General features: G+C 41.3%; 1 protein-coding gene across 2 annotated transcripts in view; it reads right to left on the reverse strand.

The window, feature by feature from the left end:
- Positions 1–846: 846 nt before the first annotated feature.
- Positions 847–15,881, reverse strand: part of KDM4C (lysine demethylase 4C) — a 443,189-nt gene continuing 428,154 nt past the window's right edge. For both annotated transcript variants that reach the window (XM_050943102.1, XM_050943101.1), the window contains 3 exons: positions 14,267–14,386; positions 6,069–6,161; positions 847–2,174 (listed from right to left, as the gene is read on the reverse strand). In XM_050943102.1, the coding sequence (XP_050799059.1) occupies positions 1,998–2,174; positions 6,069–6,161; positions 14,267–14,386 (390 nt within the window). In that variant the 3' untranslated portion in view covers positions 847–1,997. The remainder of the gene's footprint in view (positions 2,175–6,068; positions 6,162–14,266; positions 14,387–15,881) is intronic.

Genomic DNA, 15,881 nt, shown 5'->3' on the forward strand with positions numbered 1-15,881 from the left:
CGCAATATACTTATGCATTTTAAGATTTTATTGTCTCATGAAACTTCATGAGGGCTAATAAAATCATTCTTATCTTCTAATTACAATGACAAGATTGTACATAATTAAATAGCTTGTCACCTGCATTTAGCTCTTGACAAGTTGAATACAAGCCTGCTCTGTGTGGCAAATGAGACCTGTGTACTAGTAATTCTGCTTTTCCTTCAGATCTGCCAAAAAGAGCTCTGATGTTCTGAAATATGCCAGGCAGCATTCACTAAACCCTCCAACCTCAAGAGAAAGCATTCTCAATTAGAAATACATTATGATTGTCACTGCTAAACAATTTCTTAGAGACTAAAGGGATTTTTAGTGATTTCATGGTATAAAAAAAAGCAGTCAATGTAACACAAAAAATTAAAATTCCAATTGAGATGTTATGCAGTAAGTAAAAAGATTTAGCTGTCCAGTCATACGACTAAGAATAACCTTGCAAAGGATGCAGTGAAACTAAGATATGTGCTTCTCAATAGCAAGGAGCAGGTTTGTCTCAAAAAGTGTTTTTCCAGGCCCACGTACCCAGTTATAAGAACATTTGTAAGTAGCACAATGAAAAACAGCAGCACTCAAGATTAAATTGGGTTCTGAGAGTTTTCTTCCTGGGGCAGCCAGTCAGAAATCCTGCTAATGGGCAACTTACACAGAACAGATGATGTCATTTTGATAATGCTTCCTTTCGGCTTTACACATGCCAGTGTTTCTGGCAAATAGCAGAAAACCCGAATGCATTTCCAGCCTGTTTCTACAACCTCTGATAAGATCAGCATCACAAGACAGAGGGGAAAATAAAAAGATATGAGCCCGTGATACAGTGTTTAATCAATTATTACATCAGTACTGAGTCTTGTGTAGGTACAGTCTGCTCTGTTCATGAATTTACATGCATATTGCCAGTGATTTGTTTAATTCACACAGATGTATAGATGGGTAATCATATCAGCAGACACAAACATTAGTAAGCAAAAGGGCATTTATTTTTAAACACTATTACATTTGCCAACTATTATTTAAAAAGGAAGACCATATTATATTAGTTTAAAACTATCCTGTTAAGCATGTATATTTAAACTCTAATTTTACAAACACGTAATGAAATAATTTTTATTTTACAAATAGCTATTTTAATAAGTATTATGAAAAACATGTTTTAAAAATAATTGCCAAAATCTCCCTCTTTAAATATACACGCCCCCCGCCCCCCTTGCTATTCTGAAGATTTCTTCCTTGGAAGCCAAAAAATATCTAAGTCACACTGAGTCCTCATCAAACCCTACTGATAGCAGTAGTGATATAAAAAGGTAAAAGCACTGTACAAAGTACGCAAGTACAGCATTTATAGGTTTTAATACTGCACACGCTTGCATTTGTTTTTAAAATGTTTTATAAAAACTCCTATTTTAAAACAAAAAATTGAATGTCCTTCCCTGGCTGTGGAAAATACACGAGCCTATCTTGTTATTAAAACTTTATGGTTTTCCAGGATGATGGGGCAGACATTGTGGTGAGAATTTTTATCCTCTTTATTGGATGCCATGTATTAAGGTTTTCCTAGCAGTGGATACTTCTCTCACAGAAGACGATGGAAGTTTTACCACTGACTTAAATGGAAGCGGGATCGTATTCCAAGTTTTCTTTGGCATGTCATTTTGCAGTGCCTCTTAATCTGTTTCCTCCAATCCATGATGCAAAATTAATACATAGCCTTTAATACATTAACAAGAAAAACCAAATCTGGAGCAATTTGAAATTAACATGGATAACTGTAGGAGATTGTTTTAAATATTTACTGGTAAATTCACTGAAAAACTCAGAGTATTTATTTTAGCCAACAGTGATTTAATGTAATGAAGGGATATAATCTTCAAACCAAGCACTGATGTATTCTGTATGTTTTCCACCAAAATTTAATCTGTTTACTTCCCTGTAGTGTGTGTGGGTTTATTCCTTTGTTGCTTCCTTTATAGTCCCTTCTGGCATTTCTTCTGGAACGAGCTTTTCAAAAAGGTGCGGTACCCAGGGTCATCCACGTATTCATTCTTAAACCGGGAACTCAGTACCCTCTGTCTCTTCTTTTCTCCCTGGATAATATCTGCTCCATAAAATGTGTCTTCAAATCTCATGTCGGAGGCTGTCGACTAAAAACAGACATTAATTACCTCTTCAGTTTCACAGAGGAAATCACATTCTGACTCCCTCCAGGGCAGGCACATGAAAGCACAGACACCTTTGGTTTAGACAAGCTGAAGATAATTTTAGGGGCTAACCCAGAAAATTACATCATTCTGAAGTCATCAGTGCTTCAGAACACGCAGTTTTATGATAGTGTTTCTAAGAAAATCCATTCATGTTAAATAAATATTGAACTTATTTTTTTAAACTCACTTTGCAGTGTTTAGTTCCACACGTTTGTGGGGTTTCTTAAAATTCATTTGACTGACTCTAGCTGTTGGATTTCATTGTGTCAAAAGATCACAGAATCACAGAAATGAGAGATGGGAAAGATCATATTGGGTTCAGTTCATCCATCTGCCAGTGTAGGTTTCTTCCCAACAGTAATGTATATTATCTAGCATTTTATCCAGTCTAGTTTTAAATGTAAGGGACTGTATGATGCTGACTATTAAAAAGATGCCCTGTACAATTGCATGGCTTGTGTGGAAAGAGAGTCATGAGTTCAGCTGGTGCTGGAAAATGTAAAAAAAAAAAAAAAAAAAAGAGGGCAAAAACTGAAACGGCAAATGTCTAGCTATTGAAAAAATAATGACAGTGACAAATGACAGGAATTTTAGGGCCCACTGCTGAAGCCAGTAGCAAAACTCCCATGAACATCAGTGGCATGGGATCAAACCCTTTAAGATGAAGAGATCATCATATATCCCTAGCAGTTTAACAGAAAGGGTGGAACCAACATTATAAACCATGGGACTAGTCCTGCAAGGAGTTGAGTAACCTCTGACTTGAGGGTACTCAGATGAGTTCCAACTGAGTTCCATGGACTTGTACATCGAAGATGCACTCAGCACCTTGAGTACTGGGCTGTACGTTTGTGAAGCCCAAGTTAACAACAGAGAAACCACATCAGACTTGCCACTGCGGGAAAACTGCACTTCTCATCAATAGCAAGCATTTTGTTTCTGGAGTTTGTTAAATTTAATAGTCTAAATTTCATGTTATAAAATAATACCCAATTCCACTAAAAAGTTAATGGTGTCACAAGCGAAAGTAAAATATTGATCTATAAAAATGCGACTATTTTAAAAGAATAACAAAAACCAGCCACATCTATATTGTTGTTCTTAGTCAAGTGCATCAATAAAACAGATTTACAGTATCTCTAGTTAATTCTAAACTCCTGTTACATATACTCTATAAAACAACAGGAGGCAATGGGGCCTTTTCTGAATATAATGAAAAACAACCAATTGTACTCACCCAGGTGGCTTGTTTGTTAATTTTTTCAAGAACCATCTATCTTAAGCCTTAGCACACAGAAGGACAAGTGTACTCCTCTGAAGTAAACTGGCCCTGAGGTGTGAACGTCTAGAATTTGACTTCCGAACATCCCTGGCAGAAGGAGCTCTGCCCCTCCCCACTCTTATTGCCTTCTTGCTCCCCTCTTGCTCTCCTGAGTGAGATATGCCACCTTCCTGGAAAAGCACTTCATAGCAAAGAGACAACTTCATCCTTCTCGTCCTCTCCCCAGCTGCCAGGCCCAGCTCCCCTCTCAGACATGGTGCCAGCTCCATGTCACTTCTTACTCCAACCGCACCTTCCAATACGTGCCATGCACATGCTTCAGGCTGCGGCTGAGAACTGGCAACATGGAGAAGCAGCTCATGTCAGGTGGGCATGCTGAGGAAGTAGTGGAGGCGAATATAAGGTTAGGATTTGCTTCTCCAAAGAATCCTGACCTGTCTCCATTTTCCAGCTGCAAGAAACCCTCCCTCAGCCACACCCCAGAGCCTCCTGTCTGATTGCCCCTACTTCACTTAAATAGACATTCCCTAGATGACCACCACCTCTCATCCCCTGGGAATCACCTAGTTTCCATATGGTTAATCTCATACAATGCATGTGAGAGTAGGGATGGTATGTGCAAGTACACATCTTATTTGCAATAAGAAACACACAGTGCTGCTGTTCTCGTTTACAGATATGTTCACATTATCTTTAAATACAATATGGATATTTTATTCATTAGCTGTCAAATTTAAATATTATAAGTTTTTTTAGTCTGTATGCTTCCATTTTACACATTAAAAAATGACTAAGTTAACTAGCAGTGTATGATTTTGAGTGGACTGCTGAGAAACAGAGCAGTGTGTGTTATATGCAAATGAGATGAAGAACATGATGTCTCTGAGTCTGAGTATTTGACCCTCTGAGTAACTGATATAGGACTGTACAACATTTAAAATTCATGCCAAACTTCGGTAATACAAACCTTCTCTCTCCTCCAATACCTGTATGTTGGAATGCAGCATGTCTTAGTCTTAAAGGAGTTCTGTTCTTATGGTGTTGTGTGAATTTTACATACGGTACTGTGTTGGAATAACTGATTGCTGCATACCAGCTGGAATTTATGCAAGAGCTGGGAAAGTATTTGAGAGCTTGGAGTCCAATTAAAACTCCACTGTAGTCAATGGGAGTCCTGCCATTGACTTTAATGGGATTTGGATCAGGTTCTTTGTTGTTTTTGGTTAAATTTGTGCTTTTAGAATTATAAACTTTGAGAATTTGGAAAATGTACATAAAGAGCTTATATTTGATAAGGGTATGGAAAGAACAGTTCATCTGTCAACACGAGATGTTCTTACTTAATCCTTCATGCTCTGACAGATGTTCTACCAAGATGTCCCTGTCAGCAGTCAAGATGTGTGTTTGATTACAGTATTTGGCTGTATTAACAGAGCAGTAAACCAGTCTGACTGGCCAGTGCACGTCATAGTATCTTTCCCCAATCTGAACCTTAGAGTCCAAAAATTGGGGTACCAGCATGAATTCCTCTCAGCTAAATTACCTGCTTAGATCTGATAAGCTGCCACCAATTCCAGTGCCTGATACACTCTGGTCCCCACAAAACCTTCCCTGGGGACCCCCAAGACCCAGACCCCCTGGATCTAAACACAAGGAAAGTAAACCCCTTTCCTCACCATTGCCTCTCCTAGGATTTCCCTCCCTGGGTTACCCTGGAAGATTACTGTGATTCAAACTCCTTGAATCTTAAAACAGGGAGGAATGTCCTTTCCCCCCCTCCCCTTTCTCCCTCACCTAGAGGCAATACAGATTTAAGCTCCGTGAATCTAAAACAAAGGGATTCCTCCTTCTCCCCGCCCTTCACCTTCCCTGTTAAGTACAGACTCAATTCCCTTGAGCCTCAACAAGGGGAAAAAATCAAACAGGTCTTAAAAACAAAAAACTTTTAATAAAAAAAGAAAGGAAAAGGTAAAAGTTATCCCTGTAATTTAGATGGTAAAAGTAACAGGGTCTGTCAGCTTATAGAAACTGGAGAAAAAGCTTCCTCCAGCAGAAATACAATTTAAAATACTTCCAGCAAACTACACATTTGCAAATACAGAAAACAATCAAAAGACTATAACCGCCTTTCTTACTAAATACTCACTATTCTGAATATATAAGAGACTGTAGCAGAGAGATTGGCAAGAAACCTGGTTGCACGTCTAGTCCCTTCCAGGACCCAGAGAGAACAAAGCAAAACCCAACAAACACAAACAAAGGCTTCCCCCCACCGAGATTTGAAAGTATCTTGTTTCCTGATTGGTCCTCTGATCAGGTGTTTGGTTCCCTGTTTGTTAACCTTTTACAGGTAAAAGAGACATTAACCCTTAACTATCTGTTTATGACAGCACACTTTTGCTACTTGTAGGAATTTGGATAGCTACACTAGCACTGACTCTTCACAAAAATCCTTTTGAAGTATAAAGGACTAATTCAGAATAAAGTCACAGCTCGGTTTGAAGTCCTTCAAGTAAATTAATATTAGAACATTTGTATTTGTAAATACTTACGAAACGGGCTTTCACTCGTTTAGGCAGCTCTTCATCTAATGTGTAGATCTCTTCCCTCTTCATAGCTATCTGAGAACCATCTTCAAACTCAACCTAATTTGACACATGAGAATTTTAGAAAAATATAAACTCATTGTTTGCAATCCTCAGGCACTCTCCAACAATAGACAGATTATCTACAGAGAGATCAAACATTTGAGTTAAATAGTCATCTATTGTTACTTTTAGGAAGGAGACTAAAGAACCACCACCAAGAAACACCGTGAAGAGTTAAGAATTATAGCCAGAAAATAATCACCAGTTAGGCTATGTCTACACTTGTGCGTTGCCCTGGGTACTTGTCCGTGCACTGATAGTACATGTATCCCATACCCTTGCTGAGTGTCCAGATACAATGTGCTGAGCATGGACATATGACATGCATATATACCCCATGCCCACACTGCCCTTTTCAGGACATGACGATAGCGCTGCCATTCGAGCGGCAGTATCAGAGAGTCCTGTGTGTCCAAGGAGACACTCTGAGAACTGCCTTGTTGTGTGTTGCTGGTACTGTATGCCGCATTTTGTGATAGCGGCTCTCAATTATGTCTTCTTCTGCTTAACTGCATTGAAGAAATGCAGCAAGTCCATGATGATGTAATTCTGCTCCTGCGACAAATGTTCATGTGGTCCAGTACTGGATGGAATGCATCCAGGAAAATTTGAGACATTGAAAATGGCTGACCAAGAGAGCATATGAAAATCCACTGGGGTTGCAAGGAAAAGATGTGTTGAATGCTGGGATTGCCATGGCATGGCTATAGGTGGATTGTTGCTTCTGGTACCGGAGAACCACAATCGTGTGGTGGAACCACCTCATCTTGGAAAGCTGGAATGATGACCTGTGGCTGCAGAAGTGATATTATGGAAGCAGACCTTCATGGAGTTGTGCAAGCAGCTTGCACCAATCCTCTAGCACCAGATCACTTGTTCTCAGAATCTCATAGCAGTACAGAAACAGGTGGTTATTGCCCTTTGGAAGCTGGCAACTTCTGACAACTATTGGTCAGTTACAACCCAGTTGGGGTTGGGAAGTCGACTGTCAGAGTGGTGGTTGTACAGGTTTGCCACAATACCAATACTGGAATCTACTCAGGCGTGGCTGCCATATCCAAAGTCCCTTAAATTATAGCAGGATATCAGAAGATGGGGTTTCTGAATGGTGCAGGGGCCATCGATAGAACACACATCCCAGTACTTTGCCCACTGAAAGGGGAGAGTGAATATGTGAACCAAAATATTTACTATTCACTTGTTCTCCAAGACTCAGTGGACCACCAAAGTCAGTTCATGAGACTAATGTTGGACATATGGGGAAAGGTCCATGACGCCAGGGTGCTCAGGAGGTCAGGATTGCACAGTGGGGGGAGGGAGGGGGAGCGAAGGGATTTTATTCCCCAGAAATGCCATGGCTCTGCAGAGGTTCTGTTCCCATAGTTATGCGGAGGGACCCTGCATATGCACTCCTAACTTGGCTCGTGAAGCTCTTTCCAACATCACTGACCCAAGAAAAAGGGAATTCATCTATACCCTGAGTAGCTGCAGTATGGCAGGGGAATGCCTTTGGGACTCTGACAGCTCATTGGCAATGCCTGCAAACACAACTGAATGCCAAGGTAGCCAACACAGTTTGCATTATCATGGCATGCTGCACCTTGCACAATGTATGCGAGGCTAAAAGAGAATACTCCCAGAGCTACTGGGCACAGGGCAGATCTGGTTTATAAAGCCTGTACAGGGAGCTAGATCCCACCCAGGTGCACACTGCTCACAGTTCCCAGGTAGCAATGGAAATTTGTGATGCTATTTTGTCGTACGTTGTAGAGCAGCGTAGAGCCACAAAGTGACCTGGGAAAGTGCTGAGGGACACTATTTTGACGTCATGGTACTGCTGAAAAAGCTCAATAGATCATTGCTACTTGATTGTCCAGCGACATACTTCAGTGAGTTTCGATCCCCTACAGCCAATGGTAATGTCATAACTGAAAGCAGACAACTGGGTGAGGGCACACAAAGTTAACACCTCTGGCTGTGGTTTTGTGCTGTGGAGAACGTATAGGCACTGTATCGCCATCTTTGAGCAACGCTCTTGTTGCATGTTAACAACTCGCTTTCAGGCTGCTTTATGGGGAGTAATTAAGGATTGTTAAAGTAATTTAAAAACAGTCCTGTAAGATTTTGGGATGGGCTTCACACATTCCTTCTTCACAGTGTTTTCTGACATCCTTGCTCACAGCATTTATCAGGTGCTATGCACGAGTACTTCTGTGCATCAAGCAGTGACTATTTGGTGAGGTTGAGAGAAAAGCACGGTTCAGTGTCAGATATCTATACTGTTAATTTACTTTTGTTTCCTTTGTCTGTTTTGTCAATTAAGTCATTAACAAAGCCATAAAGATGGTTCAGTTAACTTCTTTTCTGTTTTTTCATTCTGGTGCTTTGGACAGCAACAGTTACTTCACAGTTTAGTTCACTGTAACAAACTTTTTTTTTTTTTTTTTTTTTTTTTTTAACACTAGGAAATTCGTGACTGGGGGCTGAAGGTGACATAGGAGGGACAGAATTCATTGCATTTCTTTGGCACAAGACATTTTGCAGAAATCACAGTCACATGTCGTAAATCCTGCTGACCCATCCCTAACATGGAAAATATCACACTGATCATACTCACAAAGTGAGCTGCACACACAAGTAAGTGAATGGTAACTTTCATTTACAAACGTACATCAAACAAAGAACTAAAACAGTTTGTAACAGAGACAAATTAACAAAAATAAAAATAGTACAATTCCCTGAAACTGGGCAAACATTAGTGTTTGAGGACATGTCTTCTTGCCCTTTCCCTCCCAGAGAAGAGGGGAAAAGACTGTGGAATATTGCGCGGGTGGGCAGAGAGGTATCCTGAATGGGGGTAAACAAAGACTGGCTATAGGGACTGGATTGGGCTTATTGTTCCTCACTAGCAGGCTTTGGGGAGTTCCCCTGTGCAGAGTTTTGGGTGCTGACAGAGTCTGGTGTGCCAGGTATCCAGCATGCTCCTCCCCGGCAGAGGTGGTGGTGGAGTTCACCACCTCAGGAGCAGCCTGGTCAACAGCTGGAGGAAGAGGAGAAGTGGCAGGAGGAGGACGTGCTGCCTGTTCTGGAAGGAAGCAGAAGCCCAGTGGCGGACAGGCCCCAAAAGTATTCTGCCACCAGCTGTACTAGGGACTGCATGAGTGAATGGTCCCATTCCCTATGGGCATGCTCCCACTCCATGAACCAGCTCATGAATGACTCTTCCTAAGACCCCAATCCTCCCTAGCCCTAAGGAACTCTGCTGCTCCTGACTTCTCCTGTCAACGCATGGTCCTTCTCCATTTGCCTCTGCTATCTCTGCGGTGTTCTTTCTGCCCTCCTGGCAGAACGGGTTCCCTGCCAGCATCAGGAATGTCCTGACAAGTAGAAGACAAGGCTGGTGTTATATTTCATTTCTCCTTTGCAGGAACCTAAGGAACCCCCATGTACACACATCTTGCAAGGTAACTGTGCTTCCAAAAGACACAATATTGATACATTTTAGCATCCCAAAAATGCTACTGTTATAGCCTCCTTCCTTCTGACTACTTTTGCTTCCCAGAAGGCAGGAGCTGAGGGTAAAAACAGCAAGATACCCTGCAGTACTGCTATGAAAAGGTTGCACTGTAGTGCATCAAGGGGTCAGCTGCAGTGTGGTTTGAGTCCTTTCAGGATTTACATTACTAGTTACCTATATATTCTTTAAAAGGCTGGCTATCATTTGGAGAACATGGCAGTATTCAAAGTACCAGAATGGAGAAGAGAAGTGGTTTTCCAGGTCTGTGGAAACATCCAGTCACCTATGCCAGAGAGATGTTTCTGCTGATGATGACCCCCTACATTGCTGAGTAGAGAGGACAGGCGAGCTAGGAAGGTGGACCAAGCACATTTGCCCTGCCATAAAACCTGAAGAACGAGCTTGAATTTCTGCTACACCAAAAATCTGTGGAATTATGCTTACAAAACTTGAAGGCAATTCAAAGGAAATTGACTGTATTCTCAGCTAGCAGATGAAGTGGTCCTGCTTTGAGCAGAGGGGTTGGACTAGATGACCTCCTGAGATCCCTTCCAACCCTGATAATCTATGATTCTATCGATTTCCCATAAAAAAGGAGAACCACCAAAAATATCCATCCAGCTCCTAACTCTCTATGCATTGCCAGAAAGTCTGGCCTGTGTCCAGTGAGCAATACGGAAAGGGATTGGAAAACAGAGAGTAGCACTATAAATGCATACTCTTCTCCAAACTTTTGGATTAACACCAAAAGCCAGTCACTAAGGGACACAGCATTGTGTCTGTGGAACTGCTGGAGGGAATGCTTCACCCACCCCCACTTCTCCCAGCTTCTGCAGAGTGGCTCAGCATGGAGAGGGACCACTCACCAGGGACTGGGAATGGTAATAAACATTTGCAATGGTCACAAGGAGAAAGGACTGCTCTGATTTCACCATTCTCTTCCCAGACATAAGCGGGCCCACACCCCAGACACCATCCACACCCACACCCCTTTCACGAGGCTCCTATTTGCAGGGGGTGGGTAGTTTGGGGTCTTTGAACAAACATAAATGTCATAATATTGTTCTTTCCTAACCTGGGTCCCTTCATAACTTGCGCCCTTCCTCTGTCCCTTCCTTTCCCTCTGGTCTACATAGCCCAGCCTATTGCTATTCACAGTCCTGGATGAGAAATGCACAGACACAGGGGCACAGTGACTGCTTATTAATCATTTTCTATAGCTTTATAAACGCTTTATAATGGTTCACAGGATTTAAATTAATAATTGATTTACAGCTGTGTCTTGCTTGGGGACCATGTAGGGGTGGAGTGGGGACAAGGTGTGGGGGTCAGCATCAGGCATGTATTACTAGTGCAAGAGGGGCTATTTACAAGGAATGTGGGGGTGTACTGTAACTTACCAGCCTTGGATTCCAATTCCTGTGATGGCTTAGGGTCCTCCTCAAGGGGGACTTCCTCAGTCAAGTCCATCGGGTAGAGGTGTTGACTACTGTGTTCCTCTTTCTCCAGGTCCCCCTCCAGGACTTCCTCTGAGGTCCCTGCTGCCTCCTCACCCTGTCCCTCATCAGTGTCCCATCATATGATGAAGCCGGTGGGTGAGGATAGAATCATGAGTCACTTCAGGCTTGATATTCACAGCCTTGGAGCTCATCGTAATATGGGCATGTGTCATGTTCCTCTCCTACAGCAAATGTTGGAGTCCTTCACACTCTGGTACAGGAGCCTGAGGTGCTCCATGTGCTCCCAGCACAGGAATGGGGTCCAGTGAATGCCTGCCTCCTTCAGCCTCTGTAAAATCTCCTGGTACAGGCATATGTTCCTGCCAGTATGCATTAAATTGTGGAGGACGGCCTGGTCTGACCACATATTAATCAGCACGTGAGTGTGCTTCAGAGCCTACGAGGCAGCTCTTGGAACATGATCTGAGATCACCAGTGCTGATCAAACCAGTTCACAGTAGAATTGATCTTAAATGCTCAGCACAGATTGCTATTACCTATATACATTTGGGTAAGGGTCAGATGGCAAAAGGATCAATGCATTGTGGGAATGGCCTTGGAGGACTATCGATACTCATGACCTGGTGCATGAGCTTTACCCCCATCTACACGGTACTGTAGAACAGGTACAGGGCCATGGCACAAGGGAGGCATGAATATGCCCACATCCTTCAGGCATGCCAGCTGTCTCACACTACTCTGTCCTTCCGGAACGTGCTTCAGGGCTTCAGATGGGGACAATAGGAGTCATGACACAACAATGTACATCTCACCATGCACGGTCACAAGCATAGACACAGCTGTAGAGTAACTTGCAAAAGGACTGCACTACCAATGTTGAAATTTGTATATAAAAGTACAAATGTATTCGATTAGGAATGCTAAAGAACACCAACATATACAACATCACTTTATCACACATTAAGATGTCATTATGTTGCTTATGTTTGCTTCTAATTTCCCAAGTGGTATAAATTAACTTTACTATGCTATGTTTCAAGGTTGTGGAAGACTACATCAAAAGACAGGAGGTATGAGTGACACTCAGGGAAATGCCAGTTAACAGAATTATATTGAATCTGATAGAATTTCTTTAAAATGCTCTGTTCAGAAGATGAAAAGCTTTATCATGCTTAGGTTTAGATTTAATCCAACATGAACCCCTTTAGCAGAAAATGAGAAAGGAAATGCAGGTAGGTGCAGGGAATGCTAAAATCCTCAGCCTTCTAACCACTTATGCTTTTTGAGACGCTTCCGCCCTCCTCCCCCCGCCCCCCACCATCCATCCCTGGAATCCTTCACCTATAAGAGATGAATGTCTGCTACTATCTACAACTGTACTTTGAGTTCCTTCAGAAACTTTAATTTAAAACTACTTTTCAAAAAACTTACACAGGGCCCAATCCTGCAAGCTCATATGGCTTCAATGGAACTACCTGAATAACAGCTATATGCAGGAGTCAGGGTTGCAGGATTAGGCATAAATGATGTGAAAATATACACTGAAATACATATACTTCTAAAAGAACCTTGACAAGAAGCACAATTAGCACAATGCACGTACAAAAATATAGGGTTTGCTGTTCACATTAAAATGTTGCCTTGTAGGTTTCAAATCAAAACATTCAAACAAACTGAATTTCTCAGATTAATTGTGCACAGCTGAAAAGCTTTCCGGGACTCTCCTAGAGTACATACAGTAGCAACAGCCAAGATACAGAGCTGTGAACTATTAAAATCCTTAAGAGAAGTAATTTTAACTCCATCATAAAGGACCTGGGCCACATCCTGGTATGTCACTGAACTGCACAAAGCCCAGGTTAGAGGATGGGGTTTCAAAGATGTCTTACAGTGCATCTTCACACTCCCTGATTCTACTGCTAACATGTGCAGGACTGGTCTCCATGCATATTAGAGTAGCTTGAAGCCTTCTTGAACTTAACCCATGCTGTAAATAGTGACAAGGAATCAAAAATATACCCAATGATCAGTATGGTGTTGGGACACTGCTATCATTGCCCACGCCCCGGCCCCCTTAGACAATGCCTCTTTTTCCAAGCCACTATGGCAGCACAGAGGAGAGAGGTGAATGGTCTACATTCACTGTAGTCCACCAAAGAATCACTCTGATGTTGGGGTGATTTTTCCTGGCTCTGTTAAATGGGCTTTAGGTCCAGATTACACTGGTAGTGTGGCACTGGGCAGCCATACCACACAAGAGAATCTGAACCCCATATGTCCAGTTTGAGGCATGGAGGATCTAGCCCAGCAGTTCTCAACCAGGGGTACACGCACCCCTGGGGCTGTGCAGAGGTCTTGTTATATTCTTATTTTTCCCAAAGTGTTATTATTATTGTGGTTGGTTTACTGTAGTTTCTACCATGCACTTGGGTACTCAACGCTGCTGACTGCTTTTTCTCAGAGACATGCGCTTTTGAAAACAAACAATTATTCTGTCCCTGAAATCAGGACTGAGCTCTTTAGTCTTGTCCACAGTACTGAGTTCTCCTTTCTCTCTAAAGTTTATAACACGCCTTAATGTACATGTTAGTTAATATAAGATTGCCTCATTGAACAGCTGAAAATGTGTCTATTGAAACTATGTTTTTCATTGTCCTTTCTCTCATCCCTTTTTCTGAAACTTTGTTAGCTCATTAAAGTCAGGTGCCCAGTTATACCATTAATTAAATGGCTACGAATGCTTAATAAAAGCAAACAACATAGAGAGAACAACATAATATACTGAAGTTTTGTTTTATAGGATGTGGTCCATTGAATAACCCTGACTTCCTATAAAATGATACACTCTCTTCCTTTGGAATTTTAAAGTTACAAGATTGTACATAGCAATAATTAGCTACAGCAGCAGCTCAGTCATTGCAAACAATTGGGGAAAGCTCTATTTGATAAGGTAAAGGCATTACTGTTTAAGAGTCAGTACTTAACTATATCCCTGCCTTCCAGAACTTTAAAACTGTGGCACGGCCAGTCTACTTTTGATATGGAATGGGTTATTTGTAATAAACATGAAGACATTTGAAAGAAAATTCCTAATATGCACATAATAAAAAAATATGGGCACTCACCTGATACATGTGAGCTACATTTGCTCCCAGATATTTTGCCCCGTACAGTTTTCCATCAGGCCACTTCACTTGGACCACCTCTCCCTCTGCAGGTGGACCCAGCTTCCGGCAGTCTCTGCTCTATTTACAAACAAGGGATTGTTTCTCAAATCAGTGATTAAGCAATTAAATTTTGAAATTACCAGTGAGCTGCTTCTTACAACTTGATAATTAGAGGGGAGTTATTATCATCGTGTGTGTTTCAAGCATTACAATCTTGCTAATGGGCCAACAAAACACACCGTTCATCTTAGTGAGAAGGAACTAGTGACTAAAGAAACACTCCTAACAGTTTGATGTCATGATGTCAAAGCAATGTGTATGAATCAGATAGTTATCAGCAGTGGTGCTACTTTTCCCCAATTTCATTTTTGTCACATAGTGAAGATGAGGTTTAACAAAGTGCAGCTACATATTTGCCAGAGGTCTATGGAAGTTGTTTTTTTTAACATACTTAAGCAATTTGTATTTTGCTAACACCAATGCATTCCTGCTAGATGTTTACTGATTGCAACATACACATGACTGATCAAACTACAATGTCGAGAGCATCAGCAGGTTTCTTGCTTAGCTGGTATATATATATATATATGCACAAAAAGAATGTAAAGGTTTACTGCCACCTTTGTATCACCTGAACTCTGGGCTTGGCTCCTGGTATAACATACTGGCCTTAAACCACTCACTCTGTAGGATGCTCTGCCAGGCCAGTATAGCCAGAGAGGAGAGCACACTATTCACACCCCGACCCACACTTCTACGCTTGGAATTGGGTGAAGGACCAGAGAAAAGTCTTTATGTCAGCTCTATATTAGCTGATGAAGCAATCTTTTGCAAGCACTTTTCTTCCGGGGCCATCTCAGCCAGCTATCCACTCACGTAAAGGTTCAAATTATGACTCAAGTCACAAATGAAAGGGGATTTAGTGGGAACATCCTAACCTGTACTGACTCTTTGTCAGTCAGCAAATTGTTCGGCATTAATGGCAGACCTAGAACTGGAATAGCAAGGCTGTTGCAAAATAGCATTGGGGTACACTGACAACTGTTTGTAGTTTGCCAGCACCTAGCTGTTAGTCTAGTTACTGCAGTAATGCTTGCCATTTTGTGAGCAACAAATTCACACTAAATATTTTAAAAATATGAATTATTTCACAACACATCTCAACACTTCATCGTGCATTTACATTTAGAACATATCAGACAGAGATGAAAATTTGCCTCTCTCGTAGCCAAGGGCCTCCAGACACCTAAACGCCTAATCATAACGGCTAACGACAGCGAAGTGAGAGCAAGGAGACTGCAATAGCATTTACATGGATAATAACTTTTTTTGACTCTTACCTGAATGTTATCTTATCACTAGGACTGCTGATTAATTCCACTTAACTCAAAAAAATGAACTGTGATTAAAAAAAGTAATCGCGATTAATTGCATGGTTAAATAATAGAACACTTATTCAAACTTATTAAATATTTTTGGATATTTTTCTACATTTTCAAATATATTGATTTCTATTACAACACAGAATACAAAGTGTACAATGCTCACTTTATATTATTTTTTATTACAAAAA

The sequence above is a fragment of the Gopherus flavomarginatus genome, chromosome 3 (assembly GCF_025201925.1).
Source record: "Gopherus flavomarginatus isolate rGopFla2 chromosome 3, rGopFla2.mat.asm, whole genome shotgun sequence".
NCBI lineage: Eukaryota > Metazoa > Chordata > Testudines > Testudinidae > Gopherus > Gopherus flavomarginatus.